Below are 21,892 nucleotides of genomic sequence, written 5' to 3' on the forward strand. Positions count from 1 at the left end.
CAGCCACTATGGTTGCTAAATGTCATCTTATTTGCTGGTAGGCCCATATTTTTCATCATGGCTGGTCATCCGTGTATCTTACACACATGAAACCCACACTTTCAAAAGCAAGTCTCTGATTTCTGTAGACGTCCCTGACCTCTCACTGAACTCAGAAATACACTTTGAGTAGGTACTGTTTTGGTGATGTTTCAGATAGCAATGCACAGCTTTATGTAACATCACTAAATTGGTTTTTGACAGATAAGCTCAAAGCACAATGTGGTTTTCCTGATTACCAAATATGGCTACATCCATCTCTATGACTTGGAGACTGGCACCTGCATCTACATGAACCGCATCAGTGGAGAGACCATCTTTGTCACCGCTCCACATGAGGCCACCTCAGGCATCATTGGGGTCAACAGGAAGGGGCAGGTAAGAATGTCACGATGTGCTAATTCTAACTGCTCATGGAAATTAAAGTGATGCCTGGAGTTGCTGTCTTGTTCATGTCGAAACGGAACGTGCAACCGTATATTTTCCACTCAGTTTCCTAAAAATCTGTATATAATATATCATAACATCTTAATTTATAGTTCAATTTTACTATTTAAATCTTGTTTCATCTCTAGTCCTAGTAATATCCAGCAAATATGACGCTGGGCAACAACAAACATCAGCTGACAGCAGCATCTCTTTGTTTGTCTGTTGTCATCAGGCAGGTTCACTTTGCCAGGAGTCATTATAAATAATCCAAGGTGTAGTGTTTCACAAACAGAAAGCAGCGACTGTTGCGTCTTACTGCTTTTCTGAAGCAGAACCAGAGAAGAGAACTGGATACAGCTAGCTGATGAATAATGATCCAGCCAGGCCACACACCACATGAATAATTGAGCGCAGAGAGGAAAGCTGATCTCAGACTGTGACAGATCTCACAGTCTGCCAGAGCAGAGTGTGTGTGTGTGTGTGTGCGTGAGTGTGCTTGTGTGTGTGTGTGTCACAAGCACACAGAGACAGTGATCTGAGAGAGAATAGGCCGCTGTCTGCGCCACTTACTGATTCTGGTTAACTGGGTTGGTTACCAGCAAAATTAGTAATTGGATACTGAGTAATAAATTACTCCAGTGCTATATACTTCCATCAAGTAGCCAGGTGAAAGGAAAATTGGTCTCAACTAGACTAGCAGCATAATGTTCACCGGGGGCGGTTAAATCAACATAACCATATTTTTATGGAAATGTCGGGGAGTAGAAAAACATCATTATTACCTCGTAAACATTTCAGGTGGGAAAACATTACATTATCATACAGTGCTAAGATATTGAGCTCATGAATGTAAAATCAGTGAGTGCATGAGGAGAGTATCCTGGCCTGTCAGTGACATGCATTGATTATAGGTGTAGCACTGAACTGCTGCACAGAAACCCGACAGGGGTGGAGGAGGTAACATGGAGAATTTAAATGACAGAGTACGGGTGGAAAAAGGCCCATGTCCCATCAGCGTGTGATGCAGAGTGGGAAGCACATCCTGGTGCTCTCTGTCAGTGTAGATCCTCTCGGTAGTGTCTGCCTGAAATGAGCTTTGCTATTTGTTCTTGGTGGATCTGTCTCAACTAGGTTTATCACTTGATACTTGATATTTTTTTCCTAGCATTTAGGAACAAAATGTTAGGCCACCCTGGGCTTAGTGTGCAGGCTGGTCTCCCTCATGATAGTAATTATCGGACTTTAATATCAGCCTCTACAAGCGTACTCTCCTCTGGACACATGTAGTGCGCACTGAGCAGAACACAGGATGAACACTAGGAAACCTTTTGTTAAACTCCTTTTCCTTCTTTTTTGTTTATTTTCATGTATTTACATTTCCACATTACTTCCATTTAGTCCAGTAACATTATAGTAAGTGATCCTGCTTGAGTAGTTGCCAGACTTCACACACAAGCCCTGTGTTACACTGAGCCACTAAAATAACATTTGCATTCAGCACCCATATCCCAGTGCTAGACGGAGTTTAATTTCATTGCACATACTTAAATTTAACATCTTGACTACTGATTTATTTATTTTTGGTTACCTGACAAAAGTGTATTGAATCATGCCTCTGTGGTCATAATGTATCTAAGATGAGTTAAAGTACAAAAGACTGTTTTTCCAATCAACGTTTCATTGTGTATTTGACCAAATCTGTGAATCTGTTCCACATGCCTGACATAAACTTCACAGATTGACTTTGACTTTAAAAATGTCTTTTCCTGTGGCACAGGTTCTGTCTGTCTGTGTGGAAGAGGAAAACATCATTCCCTACATCACCAACGTGCTGCAGAATCCAGATCTGGCTCTCCGCTTAGCTGTCCGCAACAACCTCACGGGAGCCGAAGAGCTGTTTGCACGCAAGTTCAACAACCTGTTTGCTGCTGGCAACTACTCCGAGGCCGCCAAGGTTGCTGCTAATGCACCAAAGGTACATTAGTGACTTCCATGGTCTTTTACTGCCCGTTTTGTCTTTTATCATTGCTTTATGGCTTTTCTCATATTCTGCTGACATTTCTTCACTCAGGGCATCCTGCGCACTCCAGATACCATCCGTCGTTTCCAGAGTGTTCCCACTCAGCCTGGCCAAACCTCCCCCTTGCTGCAGTACTTTGGTATCCTGTTAGACCAGGGTCAGCTCAATAAGTTTGAGTCCCTGGAGCTTTGCAGGCCTGTCCTCCAGCAGGGGCGAAAGCAGCTTTTGGAAAAGTGGTTGAAGGAAGACAAGGTACTGTACATCCATCTAAGCGCCAGCTCGCAGGAAGTCGCTCTTCCTGAGCTGCCTGTTATGTTTACACAACTTGCCTGTTATCTTGGATCAAGCAGGATCACGTGATATGCAAGGAATTTAGGAAGTCCCCTTCAGAAACTTTGAATCTACAAATTCTCCATGGTTAAGAAAAAAGTGAATTATGCATTTGAGTTGATTTTCATTCACTTAATATTTGCTATATTTTCTATATCAGTGGAGAACCAATCCCAACAGTTTTAGAGAAGTCCATCAAAGTGTTAATACTATAATCTAGATCAGATCTCTAATCCCTAAACCTAACCAAGGAAGGTAAAAAGAAACTAAAATCCGGCAGAACAGCTTGTGATAAAAGACCGAAACAGCCCGTGAAGGCACACAACAATGTGTCCCGCTGGTAAAGTTTCTGCCTTTCCTCAGCCATCCCTCAAGACTTTATTTGAAGCAGTGCATTGTCAGGGATTGTAACATCTAGTCCTTTTACTGAAACAGTGTTAAGATTTTTTTTATTGTCATACATTTATTATTTGCATTTAAACAATGTTTTTTTTTGGTTGTTGTTGTTTTTCATAATTGTCTCTCTTAAACGTCTGATGCTTCTTGTGTATTCCAGTTGGAGTGTTCTGAAGAACTGGGTGACTTGGTGAAGGCGGTGGATCCTACCTTGGCTCTCAGTGTGTACCTGAGGGCCAACGTTCCCAACAAGGTCATTCAGTGCTTTGCAGAGACTGGTCAGTTTCCTAAGATTGTCCTGTACGCCAAAAAGGTATGTCTAAGATTGCATTTGGCCATTACTTTTAATTATCTGTACTCTGGATTTTATTTATTTTTTAATCTAGTTTAATGAAATTGGTTCTGACCATTAAGTGGAGTGGAGAGAGCTTGTTGGTTATTGTAGCATTTTCTTTCTTTGTTCCAGGTCGGCTACACACCAGACTGGATCTTTCTGCTCAGGAATGTGATGCGGATCAATCCAGAACAGGGCCTGCAGTTCGCACAGATGCTAGTCCAAGATGAAGAGCCACTGGCTGACATTACACAGGTAGGATATGAAGGATATGTAGTGATGCAGTATGTTTTTATTTTTGATACAGTAGTCCAACAGTTATTTTATTTTGAAATTGTGTTATGTGACCTTGAGGTCACTTAATTATCACTTTCTCTGTGATTAACAAGTCAGCCTGAAATTGTCCCAGAATGTAAACAAATAGAATTTTTAAGTGCAGAATGAGTTTACAGCTACAATGCAGACTTTATTTGCAGTAGGCATGGCTGCAAACCGTATATGTGTGAAGTTAGAGAAGCATGTGCTTTCTTAAGTGAGTGAATGAATAAAACACGCTTAATGTTGTTTTCATGTTTATTTGTCAAGTACTTGGTAACAAATAAACAACTGACCAATACAAAAGACAATAGTCGTTGTTGTGCTCTGGAGCCTCCGTGATCTCAGTGTTAGGGGCACATTAAGCGGTTCTCTGGCTGCCGCAGGTTCTGGTCAGTGTTTCTCTAGCTAGCCTCAGAGCAACAAGGACTGCTGTCACCAGCTGCAGTTCAAGAAGGTGGAGTTAGCTGTATTTGGCCACAGAACCAGAGCCTCTCTGGGATGGCCTGAGAAAGACATTGAGGACCACTACAACAACAACCCGGCCACACAGCAAGGAGTGCAGGACAAGAAGGGTAGCTGGGTAGCATTAGCTGAACTTTCAAAATAAAGGCACGGGTGTTTCAGTAGTAAATTGAAAAGGATGTCATCATTCTGTTAGGCAGAAATGACAACTTAAAAAAAAAAATACTATTTGGTGTTTATTATTGTGTCATATACTTATGCCTGCCTACTTCAGTGTGGAAAACACTGAATAAGTTTATTGAGCATAAGTATTAGAGATGGCACGACACCACTTTTTTATGTCCAATACCGATATCATAAATTTGGATATCTGCCGATACCGATATGACTCTGATATATTGTATTTTTTAATCAATAAAACTGTTGTTTTTTTTTTTTAAATATTTTGTTCATACTCAAGTTTAAAAAAACCCACTAAAGCTATTCTGTTATACCTGTATGCAAAAAATACACTGCACCCAAAATATTTCATAGTTCAGCAATAATGAGCAAATAAACTTAAACCTGCTCCATCCTCCCTATTCTGGTATTTTAAAGAGTATTTAGCAGAAATATTAAGCAACCAAACTAATAGGGTTACAAACTCCCAGCAAAAATAATAGGAAACCACCCCCCACCCTCCGCCTCGTGATACTTAATCGACGTAATCAACCATAATTTAATGCACGTGTTTAAAAATAAAAAGCATAGAAATCAATTATTTTTCTACAATAATTAAATGGATTCAACATCTTTCTTCTACAGAGCTGCAGACTGCACAGATGGTTCCCAAAGGACAAAGTACTATAGCTTACTAGGGTATATTAGACTTAACAGTTACTATATACAGTAATGGACTTCTATACATTTTACACCAGATTAAAACTTTGGGTGTAAGATTCAGATAATTATTTATTAAAAGCTCGACATTTTAAATGAGAATAAGAAAGAAAAGTATGTCTTTGTGCCCCCTTTTCCCTGTTCATGCCCTGCTGGCCCCCCTGGCTAAACTTTGCTAGATCCGCCCCTGCACAGTTAGGTCAGCTGTAGAAAAAGATCCTGGTGTAGAAAGTAATATTAAATACAGTCTAACAACAGCTTATCAAGCTTCAATGTGCTGCTGCTGTTTATCTGCTGGTTTCCTCTTTCTGGTGCAAAGTGGGCCAAAAACAAACGAGAGACGGCCTCGCGACAGAAAAGCCAATCAGCTGATCATTGATCAGTTTCATGATTGAAGTAGCAGCAGGAGAGGCAGTCGCTCCATATATCGGGAATGCTTTACAAACATTCAGAGATGAACTTACACACTTGCTTTCTTCTCTCTGGGATACCTTCCTCCGAGATGAAATGCTGGTTTGGTAGCAAGGCTCTAAATGCTCAACTAGAGCTGGGCGATATATCGAGTTTTTAAAAAATATCGATATATTTTTATACGAGATATAAGATCTGACAATATCCTTTATATCGATATAGTCTATGTTACGTTATAATTATACTTGTGGAGCCGCAAGTTTGCCTCTCTTTCGTCCACTTTTGTCTTTACGCAACTTTACTCCGCCTCGCCTCTCCTTCACTGAACACAACTCCCCCTCCTCCCCCATCGCTTCACCTGCAGGAAGCGACAAGATGGACACGGCAAATCCGTTAACGAGTTACTGCGCATCGCCCCGTGCGTGGGGCTGGGCGCCGTCAACGTGTTAGCTAGCTAACCACGCTAACGAGCTAACCACGCTAACGCCATGCAGCCCAGAGGCGCTGCGCGGCCTAAAATCCTTGCATTTTCTCAAAAATTGACAGCGCGCCTTATGTATGAATTCTGGTTGTGCTTGATGGCCGTGAACCGATTTTATGTGGAACACGGCGCTCAGCAATCTGTCAAAAATGTTTTATTACGACTTTGGTAAGCTACGGTGCTGCACCGCTTGATGGATTGTCAGAGCATTACGGCTACCGAGGAGCCTTCGCGGAGTGATACGTACTGTGCTTCAACGTAATATTACCCTACTGTGTATAAGGACCATAAATGGCACCTGTTCAGAGACGTGGTTACGAAGAGGATTTCAAACTCAATGCTGTCAGTCACAGAGTAGAAGTTGGGAACAGAGCAGCTGTGAAATCTGTCTTTGTTACTATGCTCAGCGTCTTTTAGTTTACATTTTGACTGCACAATTGTGAGCTTTTTGTTATGCACAAAAACAACATTGTTTTCTTTTATTTATGGAGCATTATTATTTAATAAATGCTCATAATTTATTTTTGAGTAAATTTTATGTACATCTGCTCTATGTTAATAAAAGTGCCTGTGTGACATCTGGGACACAGCTTTGACTAAGAACTCTCTTTTTGTTCTTACTTTATGGCTTTTAAAAAAAAAAAATCGAGATATATATCTTATATCGCCGTCCAGGTAAAAAATATCGAGATATGAATTTTGGGTCATATTGCCCAGCCCTATGCTCAACCAGACCGCCGACAGGTCTCGCACGCCACAGCCGCTCTATCACATGACGTGTACTGGTCCGACGTGCTACGGTTATGAGCTGAGTTACGCCGTGTCGCAAGTTTTGTGAGGTGCTTTTTTTGATATTTAATGGATCGGGCTACATTTTTTTTTTATTTCTCTCCGATATCCGATCCAGTAAATTAGGTCAGTATCGGAGCGATACGTAATATCGATCGGTCCATCCCTAATAAGTATATAATATACTAGTTTATAATGGTGGAAAACACTGAACAAGTTTGAGCACACGTTTATGTTTCTAAATCTTGCCTTTCACATGGTATAAAGGAAATTCACCTCTTCCTTTACTTCCTGCCTGTGCATAACCTCCGTGCTGCAAATGTCAACCGCTGACACAGCTCGTGTTCCTAAAGTGCAACAGAGCAGCTGATAGGAACACAAATCATTGCATCACAGGCAGGCTTTTTTTTTTTTTTTTTTAAACAGTTACTGTATTCAGACAACTTTCACTTGTCATTGCAACTTGTCTAAAAGCTTTAGAGAACTGTGTGGGCTGCATTCCTCACATTTAATCCTTTAAGTGGTGCCGAACATTAGACTGCTGACAAGAATGTTGGGTTTATATCAAAGGTGAAAGCTGCAGTAAATAAGTGCTACCATATTTGATACAAACAGGCCTTTTTTGTTGTTTTTTTAATACTTCTCAGCTGTACAAGTGTAGTCTAATTTTTGGTTTATTTCTTACCTGTGGTTCTGTTTTTGTCCAGATTGTGGATGTGTTTATGGAGTACAACCTGATTCAGCAGTGCACATCATTCCTTCTGGATGCCCTGAAAAACAACAGACCCTCAGAAGGACCTCTCCAGACTCGCCTGCTGGAGATGAACCTCATGCATGCACCACAGGTAGACCAATATGCACACACTTGAAAGAATGAAATGAATCCATTTGTTAAGCATGAATCACTGTTTTCTAATGATTCGTCTCATGGTGTAGGTTGCTGATGCAATCCTGGGCAACCAGATGTTCACCAACTATGATCGTGCCCACATTGCCCAGCTGTGTGAGAAAGCTGGACTCCTGCAAAGAGCACTCGAGCACTACACTGACCTGTATGACATCAAGCGTGCTGTGGTGCACACACACCTGCTCAACCCAGAGGTAGGCTTCACTTACCTACACAGTCAAAGTGTTTTCCCATCTGGCAAATGTGTCATTGCTTGCTGTAGATTGTACAGCCTCTGAATTAACTTTTTTTCCCCCCCACACAACCTCCAGTGGTTGGTGAACTACTTTGGCTCATTGTCAGTGGAAGATTCTCTGGAGTGCCTCAGGGCCATGCTCTCAGCTAACATCCGCCAGAACCTGCAGATCTGCGTCCAGGTGGCGTCCAAGTACCATGAACAGCTCACCACACAGGCTCTCACTGAACTCTTTGAGTCCTTCAAGAGCTTTGAAGGTGAGACATAAAAATTCATTCTTAACATTCTTTATTATATCAGTAATCCATAATCCAGCCAATACAAATAGCTCACTTGTACCTACTGCTCAACATGGTTTTTAGGGTTTTCCATTAGATGGTAGTACCTGCTACCAGGTACTTCTTTAATACCTACTTGACCGGGGTTCCAAGCAATCTGAATGTGTGACGTCAGCAGACTACATGCCACTGCTTGGCTAGTCAGTGGCATTACACAATGAGTCATGAAAGCATCTCCTTCACCAACATCAAAATTGCCCTTTTTGAAACCCAGTAATAAGGGACAAGCATTTTAGATGGTACTCGATTATCAGGGAAAACGAGACGATCTGAGTAGGTACTAATAGGTAAACTAATTGGGGAAGAACAATATTTTAATGTCAGCAATGTCCCTATCCACATGGATCCCATTTGAAGCTTAATTTTAACTGTGTGTTCCCCTCAGGTTTGTTCTATTTCCTGGGCTCTATTGTAAACTTCAGTCAGGATCCTGAAGTTCACTTCAAATACATCCAAGCTGCCTGCAAGACGGGCCAGATCAAAGAGGTGGAAAGGATCTGCAGAGAGAGCAACTGCTACGATCCTGAGCGTGTCAAGAACTTCCTCAAGGTAGTGACAGGGATGACTGGAGCGATCAAACACTGACACAAGCAGCTTTTATGACTTTGACTCTTTTAATTTTTGTTATTCTTTTACCCTCGCCCGTTATTTCTCAGTTGGTTCCTACTGGTGCTTGTTTGTAACCTGTAACGCAGTCAGAACTTTATCAGTAGTTTTATGAATTTAATGTTGGGTTGATCAAAAGTTTAAACTCTCCTGAAATCTCTATTTTATAATCAGACGTTGCTTACAGTGCATAGTCTGTCTTTATATTTTATAGAAAAGCCAAGCTGCACACATTGACAGTTTACCTGTATTTGTTGCAAATTGTTCAACCAGCAGTGCTGATGGCAGTCAATTATCTTTTGTCCTTTTCCTCTTTTGTCTTTGGAATGGCAGGACATGTATCAGGTAAATCTATTCCTCCCCACAGTGCAGGATTCATTCCCTGCTTTTCTTTCACCCCTTTCCCATTATTTTCAGACACATGATTGAAACTGGGATTTGTATGGAGGCGTATATGTTTATACACCACAGTCCATACACCTGCTGGGGTGTATCTATGTGTAGCCACTGATCTATTAACTTTACGTAGTCGTAGTCATTCATTGGCTCTTGCGTGTGCAGGTAACGGTGACCGTGTTAGGCTCCTTTACTTCACATTTAAACACAGAAAGTGTCGGTTTGTGTTGTGTGTAATCTTGTAAGGAGCTTTTTTTCTAGTGCAGCATGTTGTTGGATAGTCGTGTCAAGATGCACAATCCCAGTTTTGTTTTTTTAAATCCTGTGGATGGCAGCAGTGTTTCAGTACTGCTTAGTGAGAACTGGCATCTCTGCTTATTAGTATGAAGGAAGTTTATTGTTCTTTAGTGCGAAACACACACGTTGTTTTCAATAGTTTGACCATCCCTTTAGCCTCCCTAGCTAACAAAGCCAAGACGCTTGATTTTGTTTCTATGTGGTTTTTTAACTGATTAAGTCCTGATACTTTTAAATAACAGACATTTTTTTGGTGATTATAATTATAGAGGGCAGAAACCAAACCAATCTAAACATTCGACTGTGTACAGATTCACTGACTACACTCTCTTCCCCATTACTCTGTGATGCACAGGAAGCCAAACTAACTGACCAGCTCCCACTCATCATCGTCTGTGACCGTTTCGACTTTGTCCACGACCTGGTCCTCTACCTGTACCGCAACAACCTGCAGAAATACATTGAGATCTATGTTCAGAAGGTAAGAGTCAACACAGAGACATTTAGTTTTCAGAGCACGGTTCATTCACAGATCAAGGAGAGATTTATTGTGAAATCTTTGCTTAGGTAAATCCGAGCCGTCTGCCTGTGGTGGTTGGTGGCCTCTTAGATGTGGACTGCTCTGAGGATGTCATCAAGAGTCTGATCCTGGTTGTCAGAGGACAGTTTTCCACGGATGAACTGGTCGCTGAGGTGGAAAAGAGGAACAGGTGCTGCACACATTCAACTTATGTTATTTTCTAAAACATAATGAATTTTTACCTGACACTTATTCTTCAGTGTAATTCAGGGAGCTGTATGGACGTTAATGAGTGAATATCAGGAGGGAAACTGTGATGCAGATGTTTACGGCTTCTTTTGGAGCTGGCTTTTGTCAAATAACATTTTTTAATCATTTGAAATAAAAATTTATATATACATATATATGATTTATATTTGTATAATTGTATTACTCATCGTTTACAGCTTACTGAAACTAGATTTGACCCAAGCGTCAAAGCTGTATACGTAGCCAGGGATAGTTCTGACGTCCACTGTCCTTGCAGGCTGAAGCTGCTCCTGCCCTGGCTCGAGTCTCGTATCCATGAAGGCTGTGAAGAGCCAGCAACCCACAATGCTCTGGCCAAGATCTACATTGACAGCAACAACAACCCTGAACGCTTCCTGAGGGAAAACCCTTACTATGACAGCCGTGTGGTGGGAAAGTACTGTGAGAAGAGAGACCCCCATTTGGCATGTGTAGCTTATGAGAGAGGACAGTGTGACCAGGAGCTGATCAATGTGAGCAAGATGATTTGATGCCACCAGTCCAAGTTTCAGCCAATCCAGTTCTGTTGTTGTGAACTTAACTGTAGCACAAAGCACTGTAATTCTTTCTTTCTTCCATCAGGTCTGCAATGAGAACTCCCTCTTCAAAAGCTTGTCTCGCTACCTTGTACGACGCAGAGACCCTGACCTGTGGGCCAGCGTACTGCTGGAGACCAATCCCTACAGGCGACCACTTATTGATCAGGTACGCACACAAGTTCTGTGGGTTTTTAATCTCCCTGCCCGCCAGCACTGCTTCTCTAAACTTACTTACTTTGTGCTGTCAGGTGGTGCAGACAGCACTGTCAGAAACCCAGGACCCAGAGGAGGTTTCGGTCACAGTCAAGGCTTTCATGACTGCTGACTTGCCCAACGAGCTCATTGAGCTGCTGGAGAAGATTGTGTTGGATAACTCAGTCTTCAGTGAACACAGGTGCTGTAGTGCTGTACTGTTCATCCCGATTATTTTAAAACTGCACAGAAATCCTGATCTTTTTCTTTCTCCCACAGAAATCTGCAGAACCTGTTGATCTTGACGGCCATCAAGGCTGACCGTACTCGAGTGATGGAATATATCAGCAGGCTAGATAACTATGATGCCCCTGACATCGCAAACATTGCCATCAGTAATGAGCTCTTTGAGGAGGCCTTTGCCATCTTTAAAAAGTTTGATGTCAACACCTCTGCTGTGCAGGTCTCTTCTTATTTTCTCGACACTTGGACAAATAATCGTATTACCTGAAGAAGGTTTGATAATACTTCCTGTCTGCCTCCTGCCCCACAGGTGCTGATCGAGCATATTGGCAACTTGGACCGAGCCTATGAGTTTGCAGAGCGCTGCAATGAGCCCGCTGTGTGGAGCCAGCTGGCCAAGGCTCAGCTGCAGAAGGGCCTTGTTAAGGAAGCCATTGATTCCTACATCAAGGCTGACGACCCCTCTGCATACATGGAGGTGGTACAGGCTGCTGATACGAGTGGTACGCAGAATGGTCTCACTAAATTAGAGCAGGTTTTAGTGAAGGCTGTTAGTTGTGTGCTCGTGCCACTTTAATTGAAAGCAATTAATCAATCAATTACATCGACTGTGTTATCGGGTCTTAGATGGCAGCCTGTGCAGTAGCTTTGCTTGTGCAGCAGATATGAAAGGATTACTGTGAAAACAGAGCAACAGCCTCATTACTGTAAATATGTTGCAGGTAACTGGGAGGACTTGGTCAAATTCCTGCAGATGGCTCGTAAGAAGGCCCGCGAATCCTACGTAGAGACCGAGCTGATCTTTGCTTTGGCCAAAACCAACCGCCTTGCTGAACTTGAGGAGTTCATCAATGGGCCCAATAATGCTCACATCCAACAGGTTGAGCTCACTCTCACGCAGAGTCACTCACGCTCTGACGAGCCGACGGGTCATCGATGAAATAATGTTTATTGTACTTTTTATTTGCTTTAGGTTGGTGACCGCTGCTATGATGAGAAAATGTATGAGGCCGCTAAACTGTTGTACAACAACGTTTCCAACTTTGGTCGTCTGGCTTCAACCCTGGTGCACCTCGGAGAGTACCAGGCTGCTGTGGACGGCGCCCGTAAGGCCAACAGCACCCGCACCTGGAAAGAGGTGTGCTTCGCCTGTGTGGATGGACAGGAGTTCAGACTGGCGCAGATGTGTGGTCTCCATATCGTAGTGCACGCCGATGAGCTGGAGGAGCTGATTAACTACTACCAAGTAAGAGATCGATGAGAAGCATTATTGTCCTTAAAATAAATTCAGAAGTTTGAAATCTGGCATAATGATTTTGAGGTGTGCAGCTCTCGTAGCTTAGCCCAAAAATGAGCAAACATTTGACGACCTCCCATCGCTGTTGTTCTCTCTCAGGACCGTGGTTACTTTGAGGAGTTGATTACCATGCTGGAGGCCGCCCTGGGCCTGGAGCGTGCTCACATGGGGATGTTCACAGAGCTGGCCATTCTCTATTCCAAGTTCAAGCCCCAGAAGATGAGGGAGCATCTGGAGCTCTTCTGGTCAAGAGTTAACATCCCAAAGGTCCTGAGAGCAGCAGAGCAGGCTCACCTGTGGGCCGAACTTGTCTTCCTGTATGACAAATACGAGGAGTACGACAACGCCATCATCACCATGATGAACCACCCGACAGATGCCTGGAAGGAGGGCCAGTTCAAAGACATCATCACCAAGGTACAGTTTAATTGGATATCACAATCACGACTTGTTTTTTTTCTTCCCAACAAGGATGCACAACGTTGACCGTTTGTGTCACATTAATGTAGCAGTAAAATCTTGGCTGGTCTGGTATGAGTCAAGCTAATTACAATTTTCCAGCAGTCTGCAAAAAACAGAAGCCAATACATTTATCTCCTAATGCAGTGTTTTGTTTTTATTAAACAGATTTGTTTAGAAGCATGAAATCATTTCTTTGCTTCTGTGTGTGCTGTAGGTGGCCAACGTGGAGCTGTATTACAAAGCCATCCAGTTCTATCTGGAGTTCAAACCATTGTTACTGAACGATTTGCTTATAGTGCTTTCCCCCAGACTGGACCACTCACGCGCCGTCAACTTCTTCACCAAGGTACATGTTGTTCCATGTCATAATGATTCAGATGCATCAGGCTGGTTTCCTCTGTGGTTCAAACTGGGCTGAGCACTGAGCGCACTTGTGTGTTAACAGGTGAAACAGCTGCCTCTGGTCAAACCGTACCTACGGTCAGTACAGAACCACAACAACAAATCGGTCAACGAAGCACTTAACAACCTCTTCATCACAGAGGAGGACTATCAGGTGAGTAACTGTGGATTTAGTTCAATCTTCTGTTATTTCAAAAATACCCACCTCACGCTTTCATTTTCTGCGTACTCCTGCTAGGCACTGAGAACATCAATAGATGCCTACGATAACTTTGACAACATCTCACTGGCCCAGCGCTTGGAGAAGCACGAGCTGATTGAGTTCAGGAGAATCGCTGCCTACCTGTTTAAGGGCAACAACCGCTGGAAACAGAGCGTAGAGCTCTGCAAGAAGGACAAGCTTTATAAGGTGCCCCTTCCGTTTGAGTGCTCAGGTTAAGGTAAGCAGGTGTGTTGCACTCTTCCTGACCCTGTGTGTGCTGCCTCTCGCTCTGCAGGATGCCATGCAGTATGCTTCAGAATCCAAAGACACAGAGCTGGCAGAGGAGCTGCTGTCCTGGTTCCTGCAGGAGAACAAGAAGGAGTGTTTTGCCGCCTGCCTGTTCACTTGCTATGATCTGCTACGACCTGATGTGGTGCTGGAGACCTCCTGGAGGCACAACATCATGGACTTTTCTATGCCGTACTTCATTCAGGTCATGAGGGAGTACCTCAGCAAGGTGAGTCGGCTCTTCTCGGGTTTCCTGTTAGATGGTCACTCAAAAGATCTGAGGACACGTTGGCACACGAGGAATCCTCAGTGAAATAAAACTTGCACAATTTTGTCTGATTACTTTGCATCTCCAGCCGCCTCTGCCAGTTTGTTTTTTTTAAATGTTCATCTTCTGTGCTGCTCCTCTTCTCTTTCAGGTTGATGCAGTTAAGGAACAGGTGACAGTTTAAAGCTCTGTGTTTGATCAGCATTCAGTTTAGGAGATTGCAGCCTGGAGTGTGCATGGTTTTAGCTCTAATGCTCTTTGCGCACTCAAAAACTGATCAGTCGGTCAAACTGGTTTTGTAATTGTTGGGCAACTATCCATATAGGCTGTAATACAAAACTTGGTATAGCCGTAGCATGTAAGTAAGTCTTATTATTCAGTATGTTGTTCAGTGGCGTCGACGCAGTGATTTGAAGCATTCCTGTGAAGTTGGGCGCGTCAACAATTCTAAAAAATGATATACCGCATATCTAAAGTGCATTTACCTCCAGCTGTGTAACACTGTTGGGTTTTTGTGTTGCATTCTGATGCTTGGGACTTGATGCATGTGTGTTAACCAAATAAAAGTCTTGCTCATACAAACCTGCAGGCTGTTGGTTTGCCCAGCTTCATGCACAAGGCTTTGAACGATAGGAAGCACCTGAAGTAACCTGGCTCCGCCTCTAAATAAGCTGAGTCTTACTGCTGCAGCAGTGTGACACATACAGCATGAGACACTCAGCAGCTTTGTCTCACTGCTTTTAATTAAAGGGCTGCTGTTTGTTACACTGCATGGACAAACTGAATGTGCACACGGGGTGTGGAAGTAAACTGCTGAGGAAGCCTTTATTGCTGTGTTTTAGAAACAACATGCATCCAGCTGCTGCTGCTTTCCCCTTTGGACCGTAGAAGTCCATTCTGCATATTGCTGCTAGCAGTTATCTGACTCACTGCTCAGAAAGGTTCCTCCTGCTCTCACTTGTATTCATGTATATTGCTGGTTGACAGGAACTGACTTATTTCCTGCCTCTGTGAGGCAGAAGCAGGGAAACACTGGACCATCATAGCAACCCCAGTCTCAGCATTTATGCCCAAAAAAGATGTTAAAACAACGACTGCTGTTTTCGACTGCAGAAGCCGTTACTGATATTCACGTTTCATTAGTTGACTATTAAGAAATAAAGGGCAACTGCTTTTGCTACTAAACGTAACTGAGGATGTCATAAATGGTTGTATTTTTAAAATCATGCAAAATATGGCACTTTATTAACGTTTTTATTGCAGTTGGAAGTTCTCAGTTGCCTCTGTGGGTTCATGTGATCCCACATTGACACGTATCGTTGAGCTCGGGGCTCTGAGGGCTCGCACCATCTGCTGCAAGAGTCCATTATTGTTAAGAGATCGTGTGTTGACCCCTACTTTTTTTTTTCCTGACCTTGAACCGTGTAAGTTTCATTTTTAAGGGTTTCAGCGTTTTGCTAAATGTATTCATGTATTCTGTTTGCAGGTAGATAAACTTGAAACCTCAGAGTCTGTAAGGAAAGAGGAGGAGCAGGCAACAGAGACGCAACCCATCGTCTACGGTAACCTCAACATCCACTTATCGTGATCAGTATCCAGGAGAACGCTTTGCTTTCTCGTCTTTCACTTTGTGGTTCCAGGGTCTTCTGTAGTCACTCGGTTTAATCACTGTGAATTCTTTAAGTCATGAAAGGTCCTGAAAACCTGGCTTTAACTTGTTGTTATACTTCTGATGACATAAAAATAAAACCAGCTTCCAGTCTAAGCTTTTAAATCTGAACGAGGAAACAAAAACAAATGTGCATGTGTGACATGTTTCCTCTGTGTGTCGGCTCGCAGGAACACCCCAGCTGATGCTGACAGCAGGCCCAAGCGTCCCTGTGGCCCCTCAGCAAGCGTATGGCTACGGCTACCAGGCGCCCGCAGGATACGGTCAACCAGCAGCTCAGCCAGGCTTCGGCTATGGCATGTAAAGACCCCAGCTCCTTATCTCCACTTACAGGGTGGAGCTTCCATCCATCCATCCCCCACAGTCCTTCACCACACCATTACCCTCTCGCTCTGCCTTCAACAGGGAGAGGAGAACAGCAACAAACTCGTCTTCATCTTTCTTTTGTTTTTAAACCTTTCTTTACCCCCCTTAAACTGCCATGAAGGACTCAGTTTTTGTTCTGTTGTCAAACGAAAGGTTTGAATCACAGATTTAATTTCCTCACATTCCGTATTGACTACATTAATTTTTCTTATGTTTATTTTATTTGAATGGGAAATGGTTTATGTACAATGGGAGGGTTGGTTTGTGGGAAGAGCTGGTCTTCTCCAAAACAAGAAAAAAAAAAACACACAAACACACAAAGGTCTGTTGTGAAGCATCTGGTTTGCACTCTGTAGTGAGAAGAAATAATGTAGAGCCTCTTCCTTTTGATGTGCGTGAGCAGCTTCTTCTTTCAGACTGTAAAATGCATTTAATTATTGTATATTCAGACACATGGCCGCTGCTTCCGTCCCCACAATCCTGAAACACTACGCTGTCCCATTAATGCCCCAAACTCAAACTTCAGGGCTGGTTTGATGAAGAAAATCCCAGAAGAGTATTTTACGTACAATTTACAGGAAAGTTTGGTTCTTTCCAGCAAAGCCTATGCAGAAAAACATTTACTTCCAGATGACATGTCTATGTGCTTTACACACGGCTTTAATGTGGGACGATTCCACCTTAGGAGGGGCTGCAGACCTGTTTGTGCTCGACTAACAACCCCCCCCCCTCTATGCTGTGGTTTGTTTCTGCAGGAGACATTTTTCAAACTTTGTTCTCCTGTTTGATTAGATTGAATGTTAAGTTGAACTCCTCTAAATCAGAAACAATATCACAACACTTGTGGGATTGTGAAGGTTTTTTTTCTTAAGGCTTGTGTGTGTGTATACAGGAAATCAATCATTAACTCTTTGAACTTATATTCTTATCTCATTACCTTAGATTTAAATTGTGCACTTAAGATACTTGATTGTGCATAATCAGGATCATAATGAATGAAACAGCGGTTTTGTTTTCCACTTAAAAAATAAAATAAAGGCTTCTTGTTTGTCAAGAAAAGTGTGACCGTGTCTTGCATGTGCTGTAACAAACTCTCACAGTTCTGATGGGGGTGATAACAGAGTGACACATATTTTTGTCTCTACTACAACAGTAACGATCAGTGATTGCTAAATCTGAAGTCCCAAACGTGATGCAGGTGCAGTACGAAAGCTTTGTTGAAGAGAGGAAATGTGTAGGAACACGTTGCGCACGTTACTGGACGACCCTGAATGTTCTTCTGTTTGTTTTGAGACATTTCGTTTTCTGTGGCTGGCTAAGTGCTCGGTTTGTACTGCTATAAATGTTCAATATGCCACCCAGCTGCGAATATATTGTCATGTTTTGCCTCTAGGGGGTGCTATAGTAAAATAAAGCTCTATGCAAGTCATTTCAGCTATTATACACTAAAACCGGCACTGCTTAAATACTAAGGGACCACTTAAATTACAAATCCGCTCCCGATTAATAACATTCAATTTGAAATTCTATGCTGTCATCAGATGCACAAATAGCCGATGTTCCATAGGTTTTAATTGGATTCATGTCAGAGGAACGCGCTGGCCGCGAGGCCGAGCTTCATCCATACCAGCAGGATCCCACTGCACCATCTAAAGGTCTGGCAGGCAGTCTCAGAGGTACATGCCTGTAGCTAACAGCAGTCAGGGTACCGCTGGCCAGCAAGTCTGGTCTGTTGGCCATCCAAGGATAAACCTCTCCAGACCATCAATGACCTTCTGCCAAATGGTCATGTTGGATATTATTGCTGCTGGCGTAACCGTTCACCGTGAGATCTCCTTTGTTACAGGTGCTCAGTGTGAACCTGCAGTCATCTGTAAAGTGGAGGACCTGTTATCAGGTGAACGCCAGATGCACCGGGCTGTGAGGTCATCCCACGCTATGTCGGGATGTCACGCAATGAGTGTGTGTCCAGCAGTTCAGTCAGAAACATGCACAAGTAGGCTGCTGAAGGGGATTTTGTGGAGCTCTGCATTTAACTGACCTTGATGTAGTGGGATGATAAAGTGTCACCTTCGTTTTTTACAGTGTAGAAACATTGCTTATGATTAAAACGTGAACGTCTTTTCCCGACCCGGAAAACACGAGGTCAAGCAAAGAATCGCGGTGCTCAGACAACATGACTGCACTCACGTTAGACTACCTAATGATGTGGCAGCAGATGTTACTGTGTTTCATAAAAGTGGGCAGGCAGACGCAAAACGTTATCAGGGCTGGAATTTTTAAATACGTAGCACAACAGTGAAACATTGGTTGTATTTACACACATGGCTCTGATCTGTAGCCTTAAACTCAGTTACATGAATGTATCCAATTGTCTTTGTCACTTTTCTAAACTCACATTTCAAGTGTTTCACACTGAAACGGCTTCATACGAAGCAGATTTTAATACAGCAGCGTTACGAACACTAATAGCGTGACATCTCCTTTCTAGTCAGCGCATCTTTCTTTACCTTCTAGAGAATTTGACCAGCTCATGACTGACGTGTAGACAAAAGCTTCTCATTTTAAACATGTTAAAAATAAGGTGATTTTCTGAACTGCTGTTCTGTAAAACCTCCACCTCTGCTTTGTAACTGTGGCTTTCATCAGCAGCACCCCATCAATTAGTTTTCTAGTTACAAATAAAAAAAAATTAAAAAAAAAACAAAACATTATTTTATAGGAAAAAATAAATGCCATTGAGTCTCAGCACCATTGTGATGTTACATTCATTTAAGCTGCTCTGCTGCTTCAGTGCAACATCACAGTATGAGTTCCTACAAATCAATCTTCTCATTAGCAGTACATAATTTGGACAAAGGTTATTAAATCATCATATTTCTGAGCGTCCCGTTGATGTGAAGAACTGCTCCGTGTCACTGAGCTATCACAGTAAAAGTACAAATGTGTCATTACTGAACTAAGCCCTGCAATAAAACTCCTGGTAGCTCAGCTGAAAGCTGGATCTCTAGTAGAGCTTCAAGTCTCCAGTGACACTGTCGATCAGATCGGCCAGGCCCGGGCCGATGCCCAGCACGGTGCGTGAGCCCGGTGCGATCTGTGTCCTTCCTGCATCCTGGATCAAGCTAACGGGAAGTCCCACTTCCTTGGCGCGGCCTAGCAGGTCAATCAGGGTGTCCTCGTCAGGCGCCTTCACCACCACTTTGGGCTGGCCACAGTATTCCCACTGTCTGAGCAGCTCAGGGTTCCTGCGTTGGACCTGCTTGTAAGCCGACACAGCAGCATGGGCACACTGGGCAGCAACTTTCCCTTTGCCCATCTTTAGGTCATTCCTGACCACCAGAATCATTTTGAACTCGCCTCCTTCTCCCATCACGCTTGCTTCTCCAGAGCCATTCCCTTTCAACAGACTTTTGGATGTTGCGCCAAAGCGGGCCCCAAGGCGCCAACCAAGAAGGAGCCCACAGCCAAGGCCAGCTGCTACACCCAAGACCAAGGGGCCATACGACAAGTCCATACTTTAAACCTGGAAAAATCAGAAACAGGTTAGGGCTACACACACACACACACACACGAAATACACTGTAACTGCTCCAGAGGAGGTCTCTGAATAAATAAGTCTTCCCATTTTAACATAAAAAATGTCCATATTCAAATTTCCATTTTGCGCTGTAATTCGGGAACTTTGCTTCAAAGAGGTTCGAAGGCGGGTTTTTCTCACTGGTTCACGTGCTGTTCACGTGCTGTTCACGTGCTACACTCGCTGACTTTGAGCCTCCAGGTTACAAACACGTTTGAAAAGCAGGACTTCAGAATGACACGAACAGACGCACACGGTAGAAGAAAGGAGGAAACCGCAGGACCACACCGGTCACATTTCATACCTGTGCTCGGCAAGAAGAAGCGTCTTCTGCCTCACTTCCCGTCGCTCTGTGATGACGTCACACAACAGCTGTTTCGTCTTTGTTAACGATGCTCCGAAGTTGCATGAAATGTACCAGCTTTATCCATCGTAATCTCTTTTAAACTATACACTGTACCTATTCAATCTCCTTGTTATATTTCATTTATTACTAATTTTTATTAAAATTATTATTTTAACTACCGTAACCAAACATTTCCCCAGGTATTTCTTATCTAGCCTGAAGTAAACTTGTGCTTTTTCTTTAATCAATAACCGAAAAAATTACGAAAACCAATTAAACAAAAACCAAACTGCGTGCATGTTCTTCAGAAACACATCTGCTGACGTCGTTAAGCCAACAGGAAGCGGTTTCGTTTGCACAGCTTTTGTTTGTTTTGTTTTTTTAATTTATTGAGCAATTGAAAATACAAACGCTCAAAGACGATGACAGTGATAACAATACAAATGACAAAAGTACAAGAAATATAGAATTAGAGGAATTATGAATAATAGAAAAAAAATACAATCTAAAAACAAAACAGAAAAGATTCATATGGCAGGCATTTAAATTTTGCGTAAAGGAGAGCAATGAAAAAATAAAATAAGTTAAGTCAAAATAGCAGGAGACGGGCAAGGCCCTGATAAATATTTTTGGCATATTTGCTCTTAGTCTTTTTAAGCAAAGAAAAAAAAACTTTAAATCATTAATAAAACAAAGAAGGCGTCGAGTTCCTCGATTTAGCACAATGGATATGATATTTACCCAACAGTATGATGATGTTAATAATGTCTGAGACACCCAAAGCTAGATGATCCATATAAGAAATAATATGACATAGTACGAATGGTTCAGGATTCAAAGATTCAAAGTGTTTATTGTCACGTGTACTGAAGCATTTCTCTGTGCAATGAAATTCTTCCTCTGCTGTCCAAACACAAATGCCAGGTTAGGTTGAAGGAACAAGATAAATAAATAAGTACAAAAATAAGTAAGTGAAGACAAGTGAGGTATGCAGATGTCGATGGACGTACAAAGGAGCTTAATGTGCAGAATGAACTTAGGTGGTGGCAAAAATCCAATTTGTTATGTCATCACCAAAAACATTGTGATAGTTTGCACAGGTCTTTGATTCACTGACGCCACATAAATGAGGGAGGAAGCACACTATGAAACTCACCCATCTGAAGGGTGTGTCACAGATAATACTTTGTAAATATTTGATATTTTATTAAAGACTGAAATCACCAAATGTTCTCATGTGTTCCTCAGAAATAACATCTTATTTCAGCTGAACTGAAGCAGCTATAAATGCTTCAGTCTAAAGCCTCGTTAGTTCAAATCAGTGTTGTGAAAGCTAGCATATTAATGGAACAAATACATGACCATATAAATATGGAAGAGTGTCCTAAAATGGTTTGAATGGTGGAGAGTTAGGATGTTATTAAGGAGAGAGGGTCTTCTTCTTTTTATAGTTGCTCCCATTATGGGCCACCATAGTAGATCCTTTGCCTCTATCTCACCCTACCCCTCCAACCGTCTTACACCAGCCCTCTGCATGTCCTCCTCTACCTCATCCATGAGCTT

General features: G+C 42.6%; 2 protein-coding genes across 3 annotated transcripts in view; one reads left to right on the plus strand and one right to left on the minus strand.

Annotated features, from left to right (window-relative positions):
- Positions 1-17,462, plus strand: part of cltca (clathrin, heavy chain a (Hc)) — a 36,019-nt gene extending 18,557 nt beyond the window's left edge. Inside the window, exons 6-30 of the mRNA XM_004561654.3 lie at positions 244-417; positions 2,246-2,443; positions 2,540-2,740; positions 3,375-3,527; positions 3,681-3,803; positions 7,596-7,733; positions 7,825-7,989; positions 8,107-8,287; positions 8,754-8,917; positions 10,023-10,148; positions 10,235-10,377; positions 10,714-10,948; positions 11,058-11,180; positions 11,263-11,408; positions 11,486-11,669; positions 11,760-11,952; positions 12,172-12,329; positions 12,423-12,695; positions 12,846-13,163; positions 13,423-13,554; positions 13,654-13,764; positions 13,849-14,019; positions 14,108-14,329; positions 15,855-15,930; positions 16,208-17,462. Coding sequence (XP_004561711.1) covers positions 244-417; positions 2,246-2,443; positions 2,540-2,740; positions 3,375-3,527; positions 3,681-3,803; positions 7,596-7,733; positions 7,825-7,989; positions 8,107-8,287; positions 8,754-8,917; positions 10,023-10,148; positions 10,235-10,377; positions 10,714-10,948; positions 11,058-11,180; positions 11,263-11,408; positions 11,486-11,669; positions 11,760-11,952; positions 12,172-12,329; positions 12,423-12,695; positions 12,846-13,163; positions 13,423-13,554; positions 13,654-13,764; positions 13,849-14,019; positions 14,108-14,329; positions 15,855-15,930; positions 16,208-16,341 — 4,242 coding nt within the window. The 3' untranslated portion in view covers positions 16,342-17,462. The remainder of the gene's footprint in view (positions 1-243; positions 418-2,245; positions 2,444-2,539; positions 2,741-3,374; positions 3,528-3,680; positions 3,804-7,595; positions 7,734-7,824; positions 7,990-8,106; positions 8,288-8,753; positions 8,918-10,022; positions 10,149-10,234; positions 10,378-10,713; positions 10,949-11,057; positions 11,181-11,262; positions 11,409-11,485; positions 11,670-11,759; positions 11,953-12,171; positions 12,330-12,422; positions 12,696-12,845; positions 13,164-13,422; positions 13,555-13,653; positions 13,765-13,848; positions 14,020-14,107; positions 14,330-15,854; positions 15,931-16,207) is intronic.
- Positions 17,463-18,582: 1,120 nt separating this feature from the next.
- ptrh2 (peptidyl-tRNA hydrolase 2) lies at positions 18,583-20,444 on the minus strand. 2 transcript variants are annotated; one of them, XM_004561651.5, is made up of 2 exons: positions 20,288-20,444; positions 18,583-19,929 (listed from the first exon to the last, which is right to left on the minus strand). In XM_004561651.5, exon 2 carries the CDS (start codon positions 19,918-19,920, stop codon positions 19,411-19,413), a length of 510 nt encoding a protein of 169 aa, XP_004561708.1. In that variant the 5' UTR covers positions 19,921-19,929; positions 20,288-20,444; the 3' UTR covers positions 18,583-19,410. The 2 variants fall into 2 exon arrangements, with proteins under 2 accessions (XP_004561708.1, XP_004561709.1); XM_004561652.4 differs by lacking the exon at positions 20,288-20,444 and adding an exon at positions 20,125-20,278.
- Positions 20,445-21,892: the final 1,448 nt, after the last annotated feature.

The sequence above is a fragment of the Maylandia zebra genome, linkage group LG10, assembly GCF_041146795.1.
Source record: "Maylandia zebra isolate NMK-2024a linkage group LG10, Mzebra_GT3a, whole genome shotgun sequence".
Lineage (NCBI taxonomy): Eukaryota > Metazoa > Chordata > Actinopteri > Cichliformes > Cichlidae > Maylandia > Maylandia zebra.

Coding starts and splice junctions, on each gene's coding strand:
- ptrh2 (XM_004561651.5), bottom strand. CDS start 19,920: ATGGACTTGTCGTATGGCCCCTTGGTCTTGGGTGTAGCAGCTGGCCTT.